We start from the raw sequence: 20,471 nt of genomic DNA on the forward strand, positions 1-20,471 counted from the left end.
GTTTCTCTGTGTAGCCCTGGCTGTCCTGGAACTCACTCTCTAGACCAGGCTGGCCTCAAACTCAGAAACCTACCTGCCTGCCTCTGCCTCCCAAGTGCTGGCACTAAAGGCATGCGCCACCACTGCCTGGCTACACTGGTATTCTTTAACGACCCTGACTCACACAATTCTTCCTCCCAGAGGTCACTGCCACAAAGATGTTCCTTGAGATTACAGTGTGGGCTACAGGAGATTTTAAAAATTGTTGGACAGATAGTCTGTACATTGTGGTGGTCTCAAACCATTGATCATATAGAATTTCTTGATGTAGTGCTAATTTTTTTTCCACTAAATGTTGATAGCAAAGAAGATTTTCATGCTAACTAGAAACATCTCCAAATCACTTAGCATCAACTTTAGCCAACACTTTCTTGTGCTATGCAACAGGTACCTTAAGGGTTTTAAAGACCTTGTTTTCTTTGTCATTGTATACATTGCCTAATACAGTGCTTGGCACATTGTAGGCATTTAATAAACAACCAGATGGCCAGGTGGATAGGTAACTCAAGCCACTCTCATTTATGATTTGTGATTTTCTGTAGACTGGGCGAAAAAGGAAAATTTCAGCTTCCCTTTAGCTATTAGCTTTAGCTATTTAGCTGAACTCTGTCCTAACTTTTAAATAATTTATAATGAGCAATATCCACACGTTCCTATAGTTTATATCTGCTCAGGTCCTGAGAAATATAGGCAAGGTGTTACTAAAATTCTCCAGATGATGTGGCATTCCCAAGTCATTGGTTTAACTTCTGTCGATGGAGTTAAACTCTATCTAATCCATCAGCACTCAAAGGTCTTCGTCACCTGATGGATGTAGTCACTTACCTAATGACAATTACATGCCACCATTTCCAGAAGTGCCATTACATCCAAGGACAACTTTTCATTCTTCCTTTGTTTCAGTACCTACATATGTTCATCAAACTTTTGAACACAGATGACCCGATGGTCATGGCTGATAATTGGTTTGATTTAACATGATCACTGCCCAAAGGAGAGAAACTTGAACTTATTTATTTTGTTTTGCTTTGCATTTTTGAGATAGGCTCCGGCACTATAACCAGGATAGCCTGGAATTTACTCTCAAGCCCAAACTGAGCTCCTCCTGGCTTAGCTGGTCCCACCCCACACCAGTGGAGGGACTGTAGCCATGAGCCACCACACCCAGTAAGAAACTTATTTTTGAAAATTTGCTTGTGCAGCTGGCTTATGATTTAAGATGTAATTTCCACTTGCCTTTCTAAATGTTGACGGCATTAGACTGCCAACTCATTACTCTCTGCCTTGCCCTCTGTGTGTCTAAGAACATAGCTGGAAACTAAGAATAGGTCATAGCCTAGTCAGCTTCAAAATCCCATCATGAAAGCAATTTTTCAAAGTTTAATTATTTGATTCAAAATGCACTGCCCAGTGATTAAGCTGCTTGCTTACTCGGCTGAAGTCCAGGTCCTGGCAGCCATATAAGCAACTCAGAAACACCTGTAGTTCTAGTTACCAGGAATCAATCCTGTGTGTCTCCTGGCCTCCCTGGGCATTTGCACATACATATTTGAACATATATACATACATAAGACACACAAATAAACCATAATGAAATAAGTTTAAAAATAATCTTATTGATGAATTCCTTTTTTTTTCCTTTCAGTCGTAGGCATGAGTCCCATCTTTGCAATGCCCCAAGTTCTACCTCAATGTTAAATATTGTTCTCTGATATATTCACACATCTTCAGGAAGTTTACTTTTAAAGATCAAAGCACACACCACCCCAATGTCACATCCTAACTGTCTAGGATGTGAAAGGATTAGAAATTGCCTGGCCTTCCGCATCAGCCTTTTCTCAGCACTGGTGTTCAATAGTTATATAAGAAACACTAAACGGGAAAACACAATACTGCTTCAAATAAGTCACGGTGACGTGGTTATTTTAGCCAGTTGCTGCCTTTGACAAAAGATGTCCTTGTTTTGTTTCCTAAGTTGACACTTCAAAATGTCATTTCACTGATAAAATAGGCATTAAAGGAGACTTCTTTTTAAAGATAAGATGGATCGTAGAATAAAGGGTACACTATATAATAGCCTTTGGCTTTTATGAAAGCCACATTTAGGACACAGTTTATTTGAAGTTTGAGGGTCACTGGCATCACTGCCTGCCTAGAAGGGATAACCTTGAATCTGACATTTGAGATTATTAGACCTTAACATTTTGATTAAAAGATTTTGTTTCCAGAAGATTAGTCAAGTATTTAAAATAAAAGAAACTGCCAGCGTCGAATCACTCAAAGTGGCGAGTCCGTGCAGCTATCATACTACAAAGCTATCTGACTCTTTGAAGCTTTCCTGCATGTACTCAGATTTGTTGCCGCCCCAACCTCGACACCATCACTCATCCTCAGTCTCTCCAGTACCGTCTAGACAAACTAGAGTACCGTAAACTCACTGTAATCCGGCTTGACCTGGCTCTCAACCTTTCCTTCAGCATCCCAAGCTCCGGTCCTGTATCCTTGCTCAGCTGATAGGAATACTCTTTATTCCTTGCTAAGACATTTTCTTGCCCAAATAGATTTTCTGGCCTGTGCAAATTATACCTCGCTTCAGAAAAAAAAAATATTTTTTTATTTTTAAAAGGCTCTTTTTCTTTGCCAGTGTTGCTCCATAGCAAAGATTTAGGTAAAAGCATCAGAAACAAGGATGCTTAATTCTTTCACGTCAGCTTTTCCCATCAACTTTTTTCCTGGTGGACCTAGTTATTTGCATGTTTCTACAAAATGTTGCTTATGGAAGACATTACCAGCTAACACAGCAACTGCAGATATTCACCAAATTTCAGATGTCCCTCAAAGTCTCTGGAAGAGTTCTATTGCAACCTCTGAGGATCTGCCTTAACTTCCTAGTCTACAACTTTGAGCTTTTTTAATAAAGATTGGATTAGGGACTTAATAATGGCTTTCAAAAAAAGACTTTGAATAAGGCTATAGAGCTCAGCTAAGGAAACAAATCATGGAATTGCATTCTTTGATACTAAAAGTGCCTACAAAATATGAGTGAAATCAGTTGCTACCATGGAGAAATTTTACCTAATGCTTACGGAACCACCTCAAGTTACTTTGAATTGATGACTTTAAAAGGGACCACAAAGAAACCCTAGTCTAACCCAGGATTCCACCTCACCCCATGTTTTTGGTAATATTGAAGTGTATTTGATTAACAGGTACAGAATCTCGAAACAGGTCCTTAGAAGTGCAAAGAGCAGAGGAGTGCTCTGGAAGAGCATCCAGGCAATGAGCATTTGTTTAAACACTGCATTTTTCACTAGCCAAGGAAACGTCCATTAAACGTGACTCACTGAGGTTGTTGTTCCTGTGTGCTCTAACTAGAAGCCCTTTTAGTTTAAAATAAACAGGAATATCTAGACCATCAATGGCCTGATAGGTCTCAGTTGAAGCCAAGCAAAGTGACCTTCTTATCAGTTCATCTTGTGCTGGGACTATATACTAAGTAGACATCCCCATGGTTAGTCCCTGGGATCCCAAAAAGGTAAGAAGAGTGGAAACTCAATAGAGAAAAAGCACCTTGCCCTATCTGCTTATTGTAGAAAGGCACTTAGGGCAAAGTCTTTCTCTCTTTCTCTGTCTGTCTGTCTCTCTCTCTCTCTCTCTGTGTGTGTGTGTATGTGTGTAAAAGAGAGAGAGAGAGGCAGACAAACAGACAGACAGACTTGGTTACTTTGTTTTATTTAATTTAGAGAGAGTATCACTATGTAGTCCTAGCTGGCCTGGAGCTCAGAGATTTGCTGTCTGTCTTCTAAGGGCTGGATTAAAGGTGTTGGCTATTATGTCCAGATAAATTTTTACTGCACAACTGCAACTCTAGAATAACTATACTGCTAGAAGACAGACAAATTGATAGATAGAATCCTCTCATACACATACACACATACACGTATATATGTGTAAAATTCATCATTTCAGAATTACATATATTTGTAATTATGTATAACATATATATTTGTATAGTCCATTTTTGAACTCTGGAACAAAGTTTTTGAAACCATACAAAGTAAAGTAATTTTTAACGTTCTTAGAAATTTACAGTCAGAAAAAAAAAAAAGCCAGTGGGCTCTGTCTTTATTGCCTGGGAAGTCTTAGTTCTCCGAAACATTTCTGTCCGCTTCCCTCTTGCTTGTTGAGATTATGCAACCGATTTGCTTAAGGCACAACACAGAAATTGAATCCCGGAAGTCTAATTTAGATGACACCTATTATTTTAATGATTAGAACCTCACAGGTATAGCTCTGTCTTGAAATCACTCCTAGGGTCCTTTGAATTATCTTTCCACACTTAGTAACTCTACTTATATGCCACCTTGTATTTCATCTTGTATTCAGTCTGCAGTAGTTTATTGTATGTGTGTTGTTGTTGTTGTTGTTGTTGTTGTTTTTAAATAACCATAAACACAACTTGAAGGCAGGTAGGTTAGTTATTTCAGGATATTTTTGGATCATACATTCTAAAATTTCAAGACTGGAATAATATTAGCATATTATCTCAAGAAGCAAGCCTAATATACCAAATCCTATAGCAGAACCTAATATTACCAGGAATGTCTTATCTAGTGACCTCCTAGTTTACCCATGAGTCAAGGAATATTAAATGAGACTACACATTCCTATTTCCTCAGGGAGAGTTCTCCTGGCTCTTTAGATAATAACGTGGAAGCTTCCTAACCTTTAGTTTGCTAGGACACTAGTATTAACATAACAGGGGAAAGGACGAGATCTCAGGTCCCTGGTTCCTCTATAAACCTAACACTCAGAAAATGAATAGAAAGTCTTGCGTTGTTTTTGTTTTGTTTTGTTTCATTTTGTTTTGCTGAGATGAAATCTCTTCATTGCCCAAGCTGATCTCCAACTTTCGGACTCAAATAATCTTGTCTTGACCCCCCAAAGAAGCAGGAACTGAAGGTACACACTGATATCCTCAGCTCCTAGATATTTTTAAATGACTTCTTCATGTTTCTTTGTATTTAAAAGCAACAAAATCTGCTCAAAACAAAATCAGCTGAGCCATTAAAAACAATCTTTAAAGTGATATTTAATATTCTGAGCACAGGAAATGACAGTAAACAGTAGGTTAATTAAAAAAAAAAATTAGCCATTGAAGTTAGCAGAGTCACCAGGATTCTTGGAGATGAAGCTTGATGGCTTGTTGGCAAAATCTTATCCAGATTGAATAGATTGTATCAAGGAAATATGGGCCAGTAAAGTTCTCATGGATATTGCCAGCCCTAAAGGTAGATTGAGCACCAGAACAAAGGGCATATTCTACCAGAAAGGCAACCCAGAATCTAAAGGCAGCATTTCAGAATTACAGCACTTAAACGAGTCTTGAGTTGAGTCTGTGGAATCTTAATGCGGCCTTCTTCCTGCAGCCTGGTCTAGACATAGAAATGTAGCAGATACATGAGTTAGTCCCAGTGACTATAAACAATTGTTGCACACACCCCAGTTTGACTGTTCTGCACTGATGTGACAGGGCAGCTGGGTCCTTCTTCCTAAAACTCTTAAAACCTCAGCATGTGTCTGAAACCTGAGTTGAAGAAAGGTGGGGCCACACTCAAGCATTGGCTTTCTGGATTATTTGAAGGTGGGGCTCTGCCTGGAGTTGGGGTTTATACCATTCAGCCAAAAAGAAACCAAATATCAGGCAGTATTTCTTACACTGGTTTGTGGAAGAGGAAAGGCTTAAGGTTATTTTTTTCCTCTTTTAAAGCACCCTGGTGTGGTTATAAGATCATAATTCTGTTGGGATGTGTGGCTCTGCATTTATAACCTAAAGTTTCAAATACACATCCTTATAAATAGCATGCTTTCTTTAACTCAGAACACTGTGTAGAGTTTTAAGGTGACTAATGGTACTTGAATAGAGAGTGAAATGTGTTTACTAGGATTGTGTCTATACACCATAGGAGAACAACCAGAGAGGTGAATATTAATTATATCTTTAGGTTCATAGAGATGGGCAGCACATTCTTTGGGGTTATTTCTAGTGGGAACAGACAAATACAACTTGGCTAGCCTTGAAAGCAAAGTGCTAAGATTTTTTAATATGATTTTATTTAAAAAGTAGCTGAGAGCTAGGCAAATTAGCTTTAGTAAAAGCATCTCACCTAACTTAAAGGATAGCCAATGAAACAGTGAAATGCTTTGTATGTGAGAGGATTGTAACAAATACTCTTATTTCTTCCCAGAAACCCAATGGTTATGTGGCTGAGTCTTTTTCCCTCATCTGACTCTTCAGTTTTATTTTGTTGAATTTTTGAAATTGTAATTTAATTCCCTTCCTTTCTTCCCACGTACCCTGCCCATGCTCCTTCATATTTATGGTCTCTTTCTTCATCAATTGTTATTGCATGTAAGTACTAGTATGTGCATGTATATTCCTGAGTACATCCCGTTGAGTCCATATAGTGTTGCTTAATATGTATGTTTTCAAGTGTGCTCCTCACTAGGGAAGACTCCTTCTCCAGCTCCCAGCTTTACTTGGTTTCCTGGAGTTCTTTGTGTAGGACTGAGGCTTCATAGGCTCCCTCCAGCCCCCTGATGTTTGACATGTTTATTGGTGTCCTTCTTGTTCATCTCAAGTTTGAGCTGTCATGTTGCTAATACTTTATGTATATAGCTTCTGATGTTACTAGGAGACACAAGCTCCTTGATTTTTCAACTCTTATTATTTTTCTGCCCCCTCTTCCCCAATGTCTCCTGAGCCTTAGATGTTGGAATGTTTTGTAGTTGTATTTATAGGGACTGAGTGCCACAACCCTGCATTTTGATTGATTGGTTGTGTGTGTGTGTGTGTTTTTTTTTTTATAGTAGTAGTCTCTTTGCAAAGAGAAGTCTTGCAAAGTTCAAACATAATATCCTTGTTACATTTACATGCCAAATGTAAAATGTGTTTTGTGTTCACTATGGTTTTGTATCTGATTCATGACACTTCTATTCAAAACACTGCCCCAAAGCCCTGTGATAGATTCTAGTAATGTGCATGTCATTAGTTACATTTTTTAAAAGTAAGCAAACATTAAAATTCTTCATGTAAGTTGTTCAGTCTTTAGAAAACTTTCTGTCAGATTTTAGGATGAGGAAGACAATGGAAAAAAACATCACCATCTGATAATAGAAGATGGAGTTTTTCTGTTAGAGTTTGTTGTTGTATTGTTGTTGTTCTATCTTGAGATGGAGTTTCACTTTGTAGCCCAGGCTGGCTTCAAACTCAAAAACTCCTGTCTTAGCCTCCTGTCTTGTTCTAAATCAATATTTCTAAAGTTGGTTTATTTAACTTACCCATCCTAATTTTCTGGGGTTTGTTTGTTTGTTTGATTGATTGATTGATTGTTTGGTTGTTTTAGATTTTGAGATAGGGTTTCTCTGTGTAGCCTTGGCTATCCCACCTCCCAAGTGCTGAGACTAACAAGTGTGAGCTAGCATGCCTGGCAAATATTTTTAAACATCTTCTTTTCAAATCTGATCAGTGCCCACTTCCACCAAAACAGCTTCACAGGATGGAAGAGAAGGGAGCATTCTGACACATTTCCATGGGCTTTCTTGTCAAAAAGCATTCGCACTGTGCTTCTTACGCACTAGCAACTATATTAGAGGCCCATAGTACTAAGGTCTCATTTCATAGGGGTTAGAGAGAAGGAAGCTTGACATTTGAGCCATCTCTTCATGATTCCCCATCCTCTCCAAAGGAACCCTTCTTTTTCTATCCCCTACCTGAGTCAAATGACTTTAATCCATTGGCTTCTTCCCAGAAATGCTTTGGTTCAAGGTACAAACTTGCTCTTCAAGTTCCCAGCCACTTTTGAGCTGCAAAGTTCACAGTAGGCAAGGAAGAGCAGTCTGTGTCAAGCTAGTCCCCACGTCCCCGGAAAGTCATGTTCTCCTTTCTCCCAGAATCAGAATTCTTTCTTATAATCCTTTCCTCAGAATTCAAAGAAACCACTCAGGGCTTGTCCCATGAGTGAATTTGCATATGTCTAAATGGAAGACAAGAGTTAATAAGGAATGGCATAGCTTAAGATGGATCTCAGTACTATGCCCCTGAGCTCCAAGATACAGTGGGTACCCTATTGAGCTCTCTTCCTGCCTAGCTCCAATATATACAGTGCAAAGAGGAACAAAAGCATACAGGAAAATAAATACTGCCTTGTAAAGGAAATCTGTGCCCAAGAATCCTAAACGTAGAGCTCTGCCACAGCATACTATTCACTAGATAGAGCCCCAGCACGCTCTCACTTGAAATACACAGGGTATGTGGCCCACAGCCTGGGTATAGGAACAACCATGAAAGAACTGACCCCAAACAATCAGTGCTAACAACATGAAGCAAAGACAAAGGTGATTTCTGAAGCTCTCTGATTCCCATAAGCCAAAATTTCAATGCCACTTCCTTCTCCTTTTAGAATTGAATTACAGGACAAGGCTGGATTCTGGTTTTCCTGTTTCACCTAAGCTACAGGAGGTCATACTTGGGAGGGGTAGAAGGTTGGCTCCCACAGTGAAGCCAAGATGCGTGCATGTTGGGCATTTTTGTTTTTGTTGTTTTTGTTTTGTTTTTTTGGGGGGGGACAAGGTCTCACTATATAGGTCAGGTTGACTTTAAACTCAGAGTGATTTATCTCAACTAGCCAAGTGCTAGTATTACAGGCAGGTCTCCCTCACCTGGCTGTGGATATACTTTCTAACATAGAACTTGGAGCTAAGAGGGTAGTAGAGGCAGAGAGAAGGGGAGTAGAGAAGCAGAGGCCAGCCATGGCCATGTGGAGAGAAAGGGGAAGGGAATGCAGAGAGAGGGCAAGCAAGGGAGCTAGAGGCAAGAGTAAGAGTAAGAGAGTAAGAGCAAGAGAGTAAGAGAGTAAGAGCAAGAGAGTAAGAGCAAGAGAGTAAGAGAGTAAGAGCAAGAGAGTAAGAGAGTAAGAGCAAGAGAGTAAGAGCAAGAGAGTAAGAGAGTAAGAGCAAGAGAATAAGAGAGTAAGAGCAAGAGAATAAGAGCAAGAGAGTAAGAGAGTAAGAGCAAGAGAATAAGAGCAAGAAAGTAAGAGACTAAGAGCAAGGGAGCTAGAGGCAAGAGTAAGAGAGTAAGAGTAAGAGAGTTAGAGCAAGAGAGTAAGAGTAAGAGCAAGAGAGTAAGAGAGTAAGAGTAAGAGAGTAAGAGCAAGAGAGTAAGAGCACTATTATTATTTATTTGTTTGTTTACTTTATGTATATGAGTACACTGTAGTTGTCTTCAGACACACCAGAAGAGGGCACTGGATCCCATTACAGATGGTTGTGATCCACCATGTGGTTGCTGAGAGTTGAACTCAGGACCTCTGGAAAAGCAATCAGTGCTCTTAACCACTGAGCCATCTCTCCAGCCCTAACATCTAACTTAAGCCTCATGTCCTTACTAAAAGCATTGCACATGAGCCAAAAGCCAGAAGGATGTTCCACCACTACTTTCTTTCCTAGAATCTCAGTATGTGGAGCATCCCTTCTTGCTTAGATTTATTCATTTATTATTCATGTAGTTGTATTATCTGTATCCGAGTTTCCCGAAGGACTAGAGCAGCTTGTAGTTAGCAAGACTGCTCGTTCTGGCTTTTCTCTGGTTGAGTGTGCAAACAACAACCAGGGTACTGAACAACTGACTAAAATTACAGCGGAAAACTAACCATAAACTTGAGATTTTTCGTCTAAACTGAGAATAAGTTTCAGACACTCTGGGTAAGTTGGGTGGAGTGGCTAGTCTAGAGAATGGGCCATAATATGGGTACACGAAGCTCCTTTAAAACTAACAGTGCCCACCCCAAAACACCAATTATGTTGATTACTTCCTTGGGCTCTGAAGGGAGATGTCCCTAATACAAAATTGTTTTTAAAATGAAAAGGGCTGGGGGTGGGCACAAAGTCAGGAAAGGTCGAAATGAGTCAAAAACATGAAAAGTTACCAGTTTCAAAACTTGGGACTTTTTTGTATGCTGAGAAAGAAGGGGGGGGGGAGGGAGAACAAGACAAAAGGCCAAGGTACTACATAGTAGAGAGTGTACTGAACTAAGAACTAAATTTAAAGTCTTTGATCTGTGAGATGTGTCTCAGACCTAGCCAAAACAGCCAGATCCAAAGGCCAATTTGACCAAATATGATTTCTGCTACTTGGGCGGAGGTGGGGGCTGGGGGATAAGGAAGAATCCAGTGACAGTGTAGAATGAGTTGGTGCAAAACCGTCAACCTTTTTCTGCTTTGGTTTAGAGAAGACTATAAAATACTTTGCTAAGTTATTGTCTTCCTTTTCCCTTGCTATGCCTACTAAGCGAATTGGTTTGGTTTGGTTTGGTTTGGTTTGGTTTGGTTTGGTTTGGTTTGGTGGTTTGGTTTGGTGGTACAGGGGGTGGGCCCTAGGGATCACTAGCAGCATTCTCTGGCTGACCTACATTACACCTCTAGTTCCAGAAGACTTTCTTGGTAGAGCTCCCATGTGATGAGCTTTGCACAGTCTGCTTTAAATAAACAAAGCCTAAAAACAGACACATATACTCTCTAGGAATAGTCCAATCGTATCTCATTCTCAGAACTAGATTTTTCCTGATACTAGCTGTATCCCAGCCAGCTTTTAAGGCTTACTGTTTTCTTTGTCCCCAGGTTCCTAATTATTAAAGAGAAAAAAGAAACCAGGTAGGTAGGAGTAACTCAGGATAACTCCTGTCTCTGTATCCCACGAGAACACCCAGAGTGAGGCACGAGGTGGCTAGCTAGCACTTTGGTGTACCCTCTCACCCTTTCACCCAACTAAAGTGCTTCTCTCTGTTTTTTAAGTTACTGACCATTGAAACACCTGCTGTGGAAAAAAGCTGTGTTGACTACCCTGCAATGTAGCACATAGCATTTGGACACCGGGCTGGACCTTAACCATTAACTGCATTTGTTAAACATTGCCTTCTTTTCTTTCTTTCTTTCTTTCTTTCTTTCTTTCTTTCTTTCTTTCTTTCTTTCTTTCTTTCTTTCTTTTTTTTTTTTTTTTTTTTTTTTTTTTTTTTTTTTTTGTATTGTTTTTTAATTTTATTTGCTAGTTTTTATAGAGTCCTATATACCTCTGAGTGTCCTAGTTATTCATCATGTAGCCCAGGATGATCCCAAACTCACAGTAATCCTTCTGCCTCAGTTTAAAAATCGCAGATCCCTAGGTAGATGAGACTTTGAATGTTAAAATCTCACCTGAAATGTCTTCTCTCCTCTATGACTGTCTGGGGAACTCTTTAGATTGACTTGCTTCTAAATACTGGAAAAGGCTTCTTAGTTCAGGGCTTTATATTCTGACTCTGTCTTGTACAATTAGCTCTCCAAGTGTATGCTCACTGCCAAAACATAAGCTGTACAGAAATGCCTAACCTATATTACTCAGGTATGATACAGTAGTCAATATCTACAAGAATGTCTTCCCAGAATTGTTTTTAAGTGTACATTAACATAGTCTAATTACCGAAATCAACAAGATGCAACAATCATCTTTTGTTATTATATGTGTGTGATATATGTGTGTGTGTGTGGTTGCATGTATGTCAGTATGTGGCATCAAAGATCAACTCCATGGAGTCATTTTCCTCCTTCCACTTTTCCGTGGGTTCCAGGTATTAGATTTAGGTCATTAGGCTTTCTGAGTAACTGCCTTTCGCTGAACTATCTTTCTGATCCACAGAAATCTTACTGTCTGCTCAATTGGCCCTTGCAGAATAGACCGCCACATTAGAATCATAAGGACAGAAGCAGTTAGGGAAGAAGTCATTCAACAAGTGTTGAAGAGACTTTAGAGCTGCATCTTTAGAGCTGCATTTTTTTCAGAGGTTACTTCAAAGACAGTAGAGCAGGTATTTGCTGCCATTGGTCCCGAGGTCTGCCTTACAGGTTAATATTTCACATGCCCTGCCCTGTCCTCCAGCTGGATCAGGCAGAGTGTGATCACGGACAGGGAAGCACGGTCCCTGTCCAGGACCAAGTGCTGGGCACTCAAAGCAAAGATGCCTGCACCGTTTTTCTTAAGCCTCCTTAATTTGCTTCACCAGTTCTACTCCGTGGGGTTCTCTGTGAGGATTGTAATTGATATGTTAAAAAGTCCTTGCAATTGTGAACTTTTGAAAATACAGGATAAAGGTTGGGGAGGATTTGGGAACAGCGAACGACAAAAGAAAAACGCACTGGAAGGAGGAAAACAAATTCAGTTTTGACCTCAACAGCTTATCATGATTATGTTTTGTGTTGTTCGGTGCATTTGTAGTTCCTAAAATAGAAGCACTTTTTTAATATAGTTTTAAGGATAAAGGTTTTAGGATCTTGGTGCAGGGGCATTCCCCTATGTCCAGGATGGGTTGATCCTACCCCTCCCCCACAATTCTAAACATTCTTTGATGTTCAACACCCTATATATATGATTTGCTTCAAGTCATTTAGTGTACTTCAAATCATCTCTAGAGTATTAATAATACCTAATATAATACAAAGGCGAGGCAAATAGTATTATACTGTTGTATTTAGGGAAAAGTAATTTTTAAAATGTCTGTATATATTCAGTACAGCTGATTTTCTTCTGGCTATTTTTTTGTTTGTTTGTTTTGGTTTTTTTTTGTTTGTTTGTTTTTGTTTTTGTTTTGGTTTTGGTTTTTTCGAGACAGGGTTTCTCTGTGTAGCTCTGGCTGTCCTGGAACTCACTTTGTAGACCAGGCTGGCCTCGAACTCAGAAATCCACCTGCCTCTGCCTCCCAAGTGCTGGGATTAAAGGCGTGCGCCACCACCGCCCGGCATTCTTCTGGCTATTTTTGATCAGCATTTTTTTTAACTCACAGATGTAGAACATTTGAATAGGGAGTCCTGACTGTATTAGGTGTTTATACCATATGACCCTAAACTTTGAAATAATATTCTCTACTATGTGTGGAAAGGGGCTACTGTCAAGTCCTTAACACAAAGTTATTCTAGCATCTTGAGACTGGCCAAATTCCTGCCTGTTCTGTATAATTGAAGTAAGAGGTAGGTTAGAGGTACAGGTCAGAGGACCTGTAAAATTGTGTCATGATGTTGCTTCAGAACCTCACAGACATTAAGGAGTACCACTGAGACACCAGTTTAAGTCTTTCCATCTAATGGGAAGGAAAAGCAAACAATTTAAGGTGACAGTGTTTTTTATTTTTTTATTTTTTTGCCATTATAAAGCCTAAACTAACTAGTGTCTGCTGTGCTGGCTTTTCCAGGTTGCAAAATACTATGAGTCACTTTAAGGACAAAACAAACTATAGCTGACTTGTATTAGTGCAAACGACATAGTCATTCAAAGATGACTCATGCATCCTTCCGTTGTACATCTCTTCGAGCTTCTCAGAAACCAAGAAAGATGTTGCAAGCTCCAAAATCACCTGACTTCGGTGCCATGCAAGGAGGCCATTTTCAGGTTACTTCAGGGAGATTTGTCTGGAGTCCAAAAGTCCAAGTTAGATGCCTACACTCAAGGGGAAGCTAGTCTTTCTGACTCACAAAGCTTCATTCTTACTGTTTTCTGTTTTACATGCTGCCTTACAGAGCCTGGGATATAGGCTAGCTTTCGATTCTTCAATTTTTTTTCCCTGCAGATATGTGCTCTTATTTCTCTTTTCAATCTTCTAATGAAGGAAACATCCTGCTCTAGAAAACCAGGAAAAAAAAAACCCTCTACTTAGAGATGACCATTGTATATATCTTGGGGAATGCATCTGAAATCCTTTTCTTTTATTGACCGTTATGTGTAGTTCCTAGATAATTCTCCCTTCCTTAAATATAAGAGTCATGGAATCATGCAGTACATGAAAGATTACATTTTCTTTCAGAAGTTCATAACAAAGTTTTTCCTCCCTATTTTTCTCTTCAGTTACTGTAACTGTTTATCCCTAAACAGTAAAGGGTGTATAATCAAAGGAAGCCAAATGCCATTAGAACAATAACAATGTCATCAAAGTTGTACACAAGCCACTCAACACTTGGGTAGCTGAAGCCAGATAGTGACAGAGTGTTTCAAAGCCCATAGTGTGTTTGAAGCCAGCCTGAGTGACTTAGTGAGACTTGGACTCAAAATACTGTAGTAAAAAGGACAAGGGAGCAAGAACAAGGTATGAGCAGAGGACCTTCCTGGTACGTTTAGGCTCAATCTTTGGTGTTTCCTCCACACAAATAGTTGTCTTTGGTGTCTGAAGCAAAAGAATTGTTTATAAAAACACATGGCCAAGTACTTCTACTCAGCTTCTGCCCTTTCTGGTTTGACCCAGGAAACCAACCCTTGATATAGTCTTTGGCCTTGAGTTACATCCTGGTATGACGTGTATGTTATGACGAAACCCACATGCCAAGACACCAACACCTCCCTCTTAGGTGTATCAGAGTGCTTTGTGGCACTTCTCAGATTTCTTTAAGATAGCAAAATGTTGGAGTCAAAACTGCTAAATTGAATAAGCTAAGTCTTTAAAAAAACAACATTAAGTTAGGTAACTCTTTCCTTGTTAGGAACATTCTACTGTTGGAGGATGTGACAGTGGGCTTCTGGGATGGGCAATAAATGCTGATATCTGTGACATTTTCTCAGCCTATCTAGTTTGGATCCCATCTAGTTTGGATCTCTCTTACTTCGGCTGTCCACACGAGCACTGTTGAAGTCAACATCACACTAGCCTGCACAAGGCAGATTGGAAGGGATAACCCACAGGTGCCCCCCATCAACAGAATAATATGCATTTTATACTGGAGACCATTCTTAAGGCTCATGTTCTTGGCCTACCAAATTAAAAGTATATTAAATACAGATATACATATTAAAGTACAGATATATTTACACTGCCCCAACAGCCCATGTTGCTATCCGCATAAATGGCTCCCACATGCCAGATGAATCTTTTCCCTTCAAGGAGATTCTGGTCTTAAGGATTTGACAGACAAGCATAAAGTTGATCTGTGTGAGACCATGAGATCAGCATGGGTATTTAGAAGGGAGAAGGGAGAGCTTTAGTGAAGACCCAACCCATCTTCAGGGACAAATAGGTACCCAAGGATGTAAGGCCAGAGGCACCTCAGCAAATAGGAAAGCATTAAGGACATAAACCAAAGACCATTCACAAAGAAGCAGTGAGCTTGGAGCTTGCATCCAAGTGTGAAAGAGTAGGGGACGAAGATGATCAGGAGTAAAATATTCAAGAGCATTATATAGAAAGCAGAAATGGCAAATCTTTGCCTAAATACAGAGGAGAGCTCCCACAGTAAGTTTTCGAGCCCTTTGTTTTTTAAATTCAGAGAAAATTTATCATTTTAAAAATAATCAAGTCGCAATCAAACCCGGTAAACACAAGCTGGGACACAAAACTTCAAGAAGGGCATAGACGAGTGATGCATACAGTAGGACCTCTCAAATGGATGGAAAGCGAAGTAACTTGGTGTGTCAGGAGACCATCAGCAAAGTGACTCTGAAAGGAGAGTTGAGACAAACACGCCTTTGAGAATGGTAGAAAATGAGGGAAAGACACAAAGTAGCAATCTTTTCCTTTTACAAGCTTATTCTTGAAAGAATCACAAGAAAGTAACCATATGATGACTAGGTTGCGCTACAGTATTTTCTTTATTTGTAAGATGATGTCTGAGCAGGGTTGGATCTCATTAGAGAGAAGGGGACCATGTGGGAGAATGAGCACCAGTGCTCCTTAGAGAGGAACTTAGTTTCACCCCTGCTTGGCTTGTAGTAAATCCTCTGAGATGAAGAAAAGACCTTTGAGATTTGAAGATCATAGCTATAATGAAAAGAATCATTTATCATGTTATCAAGAATCTCAGAGACCAATGAAAACACACAAAATATAGGTGGCATATGCACCACTCATGACTGCTTCATCAAATTATTGAAAATGGGTGAGTGGCTTAATGCAAGAGAAAGTGGTTGCCACATTCCTTCTGAAGGTAAGAAGTTCAAAATCAGGGCATGACATACTTGGTTGCTTATAGAAGCTTTGAGGCAGAGCCCATTCTGAGTTTCTGCTCTTAGCTTCAGGTGGGTATTAGCTGTCACTTGGCTTTCCTCGGTCCGCAGACACATCAAATCAAGCCCTTCCTTTGGATTCTTCTTCACCTGCTTTGTGAGACTCTGTCCCTCAAACCTCTCTCTACCTTTTAACAATAAGGGCATGAGTCATTGGATTTAGATCCCTTCCCAAATTCAGGACAATCTAAGACTCGGGGAACAATGTCTTAGACATACATTTATGGGCCATCACATGTATACAATGAAACACCTTTTGTAACAAGAATGTGATTTTTAAGATAAGATTCATCAATGATATGCTAAAGGATTCTGACTCTGAACTATACTGTGTAGGACAGAAGCTGGTTCTGTTACTTGGCAAGTAATGAAACTTTTGTGTCTTGGAAAGATGAATTAATTCTATAACACTGGGTTGTTGAGGATTTTTAAGAGCTAAACAAGAAAAATTTGAGACTTTTTTTTTTTTTAAATCTTCCATGACTACAAAACAGCAGGTATTCCCATGTGGTAGATTTGGTCTATAGTGTTGCCACACATGGGGGACATAGTATAGAATGAAGAAGGCTTCTGTAGTAAGGGAGTGTCTTAGACCAAAGACACTTTTACAGTACATTTCTAAACCAAATAGTGACTCTTCTCTACCTTTGGTCTATAGTTTTAGAATGTTCACCCTTTTAAGCTCCTCTAGATAGTGAAGAAACAGAATACCCTGTGGTAAAAAAAGAACCTTTGAAACATTAGTTTACCCCTGTGTGCTTTGCAATCGCTCTTTTTCTCTACTGTAATACACAGGGAGGCCTTTTAAAGAGCCTGTGAAGCAACTGTCTGGAAGATACTCATGCTGCATAATACCATAAAGACATTTATTAATGTATTCCATGGATTATACAAGAGATACCCATAAGTTTTCAGATAAACAAGCATATTGATGGAAAGAAATGGAAATCATTTATTTATGTTACCAATTTTTCAAATAGTACCTGAAATGTTTCATTATGTCAGTTTTACACATAGATTGTTGCACTTTGCTCATAGTTACTGCCACTACCTTCCCCCTCCCAAACTTCTGTAAGCTACTCTCGTTCCTCTTTTAGCCATTCCTGTTTATGCTTTCATGCCATATATGCATGATATATATGACCAAGACTTATATATTTAAAGCTAGACTCCACATAAGAAAGAAATATTTGATATTTTCTTTCTCCCCTCACATTTCCTTCTGTTATTTTCCCCTCTCTTCCTTCCCCAAAAAAGCTTCATTCTGCTAATATGTCACTCACATACAAGAGAACATGCAATGATTACCTTTCTGAGTCTAACTTTCACAGCTTATCCAGTTGATTCCCAACACTCCTGTACCCTCCACACACACAGCCATGGAGGTATTTAAATCACAGTGTATAATAGCACTGGAGGTCATATATAGAATCCTAATAATAGATTCTTAGATCTATCAGTAAACTAATAGTTCTGCTCTTTTCTATTTTGAGGGGTACTGGGGATTCAAGCCACGTGTCAAGTCCTCCTCTATACCCCTAAAGCACAATTGCCTAATCTAAGCAATTTTGTGGATAATGAAACTCCTAACATCCACTTTCTAAGATCAGTTACAATCTTATCAAGCTCAGGAGGTATGTTTCTATTTTGCTATGAAACCTAACCAGTTTGTGATCCCTATCTTTGATTATAGATTCTTATGCCAAAGTTCTAACACAAGTTGCTGAGCTAGGTAATCATTAAATACTACCAGAAATCAAGTGTTTGAAGAAAAATTTACCAAACAATCCTTTCCCATTCTGGAAGCTTCAAAGGGAGCAACCCTGCTTTCTGAGTTCCCATCTAATAGAGAAGGGTTGCAAGCAGATGCAGCTAGCAAGCGTATACTGACAACAAACTGGCCCCTGTGGACATGGGTGGTTGGAGTTTAGGTTTGTTATATTTTTACATCACTATCCCTCTCCTCTACCCTCAGGTGTGCATTGTGGGTTATGTCCGTTTGAGACCTGCCCATCGGGAATTGCCTGGGATCAGTGAGTGTCTGCTGCTGGGTTTTCTGCTTGCCTTCCAGTCATGTCTAACGAAGTAGAAACAAGCACAACCAATGGCCAGCCTGACCAGCAGGCTGCACCAAAAGCACCATCAAAAAAGGAGAAGAAGAAAGGTATGGAAAGCCGGGCGGTGGTGGCGCATGCCTTCAATCCCAGCACTTAGGAGACAGAGGCAGGTGGATTTCTGAGTTCGAGGCCAGCCTAGTCTACAGAGTGAGTTCCAGGACAGCCAGGGCTATACAGAGAAACCCTGTCTTGAAAAATAAAAAAAAAAAAAGAAAGAGAAAAAGAAAGGTACAGACAAATAGCTCTTGTCTGTTGTCTGGCTACCACAGGAACTTAGTCTCAAGTTCTAACTTTTTTTCTTTTTGGCACAAATGATTGGTTTGCCTCATGTACATCGTTCCTGTATCTCTGGTTGTACCAACTTAGGCCCAGTTAGGAAAATTTCATAGCATTTTGTTTAATCATATGTCTTTCTAATGGTTATTTTGTTTACATATATGATTAACTGTACAACCATAACTATTGTATAATTTCTTTCAGTAATCTATTTACCACTTTGTTTTACAAACATCACCGTTTTTGAAAAATCAAATTTTAACTTTATTAGATACTTCTGGCTTTAAGTGCTGATAGATATAGTATTTAAGTCTTAGCCAGCCAGAGCTGGAGAAGATGCCAAGACCTTTCTCTACCTTCGGCTAGTCCGTCAGCTCCAGGAATGAGACTGCATAGGCCATTTGAGAGGAGAAAAGGAAACACAAAGAAGGGATAATTTCCAGTTGTAGCCATGGCAGTTTACTGCCAGTTCACTTTTGTTTTGTTGGTGGTTCAAAATATTAGAAAATTATTTGGTGGCCTAATTTTTTCTTTCATTAAACAGAATATGCCACTTTTTGAAAATTCATTCAAGCCGGGTGTGGTGGCACATGCCTTTAATCCCAGTACTTGGGAGGCAGAGGCAGGTGGATTTCTGAGTTCGAGGCCAGCCTGGTCTACAGAATGAGTTCCAGGACAGCCAGGGCTACACAGAGAAACCCTGTCTTGAAAAAACAAAAACCAAAAAACCCACAAACAAACAAATGAAAATTCATTTAAAACAAAGCTTCAGTGAAGCATATTCTCAACTCCCAATCTGTGCATTCTCTTAAATTTCTCATATGCATTTTATATCTTGAGGAAGTGTTTTTTGTTAGCTTTTATTTTTTTCTCCTTTTAATCTCAGTTCTATACTTGATATTATGAAACAGGCTTTTGCTCAAAAGACAGTGGAAATCCCATGTATGATTGATTACCTGTGGTATAATTTACAGTATTCAATTGGAGGGGGGTACCAACCACATGTGATCAAACCTAAAGGTGGCATTTAAATATAAGCTCTAGCATGCACTTCTTTTTACTTCTTAGGTTCTGAAAAGACAGATGAGTACCTGTTGGCCAGGTTCAAAGGTGATGGTGTAAAGTACAAGGCCAAGCTAATTGGTATTGATGATGTGCCTGATGCGAGAGGAGACAAAATGAGCCAGGATTCTATGATGAAACTCAAGGTAAGGGGAAGAAATCACTGTCTGTCTCAACCAAGTGTCTGAAGGAGGGGACTCTATTAGCGCTCCACCAGCTCATGTCTATGTGATTGGAAAAGATTTTCCATTCACATTGATTCAATTCGCATACTGATCCTATAGTGTTTTCTTTTCAGAGAAGCCAGGGTTGGTCTGTCTCTTTTGAGTCCTATTCTAGAATCCCTCTTTCATCAAGGATAGCAAGATTCTGGGAAATCTTTTCATGTGGGTAAACTCAGCACTTGGACGAGCAAAGCCCCATTCCTAAACTTTCCATCATGAAATGATTTTAAAAGCTGTGGGCAGTTGTGAGTAATTGGTCTTCTGCAAGGAAGACACAGACCAGGGACTAGGATATTGACACCATGGATAAGGCTCTTACCTTTCAAGAGTAAAGACCAGAATTTAGATCGCCAGCACCCACACAAATGCCACAGCCCATCTAGATCCCAGTATCTAGGCAGAGACAGTATCCCCATGACAAGCTGGATTACGCTAGAGAATCAGTGATCTCTCTGCTCAAATAAGAGACGCTACCTCAGGATAGAGAGTTGAGAGCAATCAAGAAAGATATGCAGTATCGTCCTCTGGCCTACACACACAGCTTTACCACACACACATACATATTCCAAAGTGCCGCGGACCGGGATTTCTTACGGGGTCCCTTGTTCCTCGGGACGAGGGGTTCTGGCCAGGTGTGCACAGGATTCGGCTTTGACAAACAGACTAGACACGAGTGGT

General features: G+C 39.7%; 1 protein-coding gene across 4 annotated transcripts in view; it reads left to right on the forward strand.

Annotated features, from left to right (window-relative positions):
* Positions 1 to 20,471, forward strand: part of Dab2 (DAB adaptor protein 2) — a 52,051-nt gene that overhangs the window by 10,947 nt on the left and 20,633 nt on the right. For all 4 annotated transcript variants that reach the window (XM_031359865.1, XM_031359864.1, XM_031359863.1 and 1 more), the window contains exons 2-3: positions 18,090 to 18,278; positions 19,576 to 19,715. In XM_031359865.1, the coding sequence (XP_031215725.1) occupies positions 18,188 to 18,278; positions 19,576 to 19,715 (231 nt within the window). In that variant the 5' untranslated portion in view covers positions 18,090 to 18,187. The remainder of the gene's footprint in view (positions 1 to 18,089; positions 18,279 to 19,575; positions 19,716 to 20,471) is intronic.

Source organism: Mastomys coucha, unplaced genomic scaffold (assembly GCF_008632895.1).
Source record: "Mastomys coucha isolate ucsf_1 unplaced genomic scaffold, UCSF_Mcou_1 pScaffold8, whole genome shotgun sequence".
Classification (NCBI taxonomy): Eukaryota; Metazoa; Chordata; class Mammalia; order Rodentia; family Muridae; genus Mastomys; species Mastomys coucha.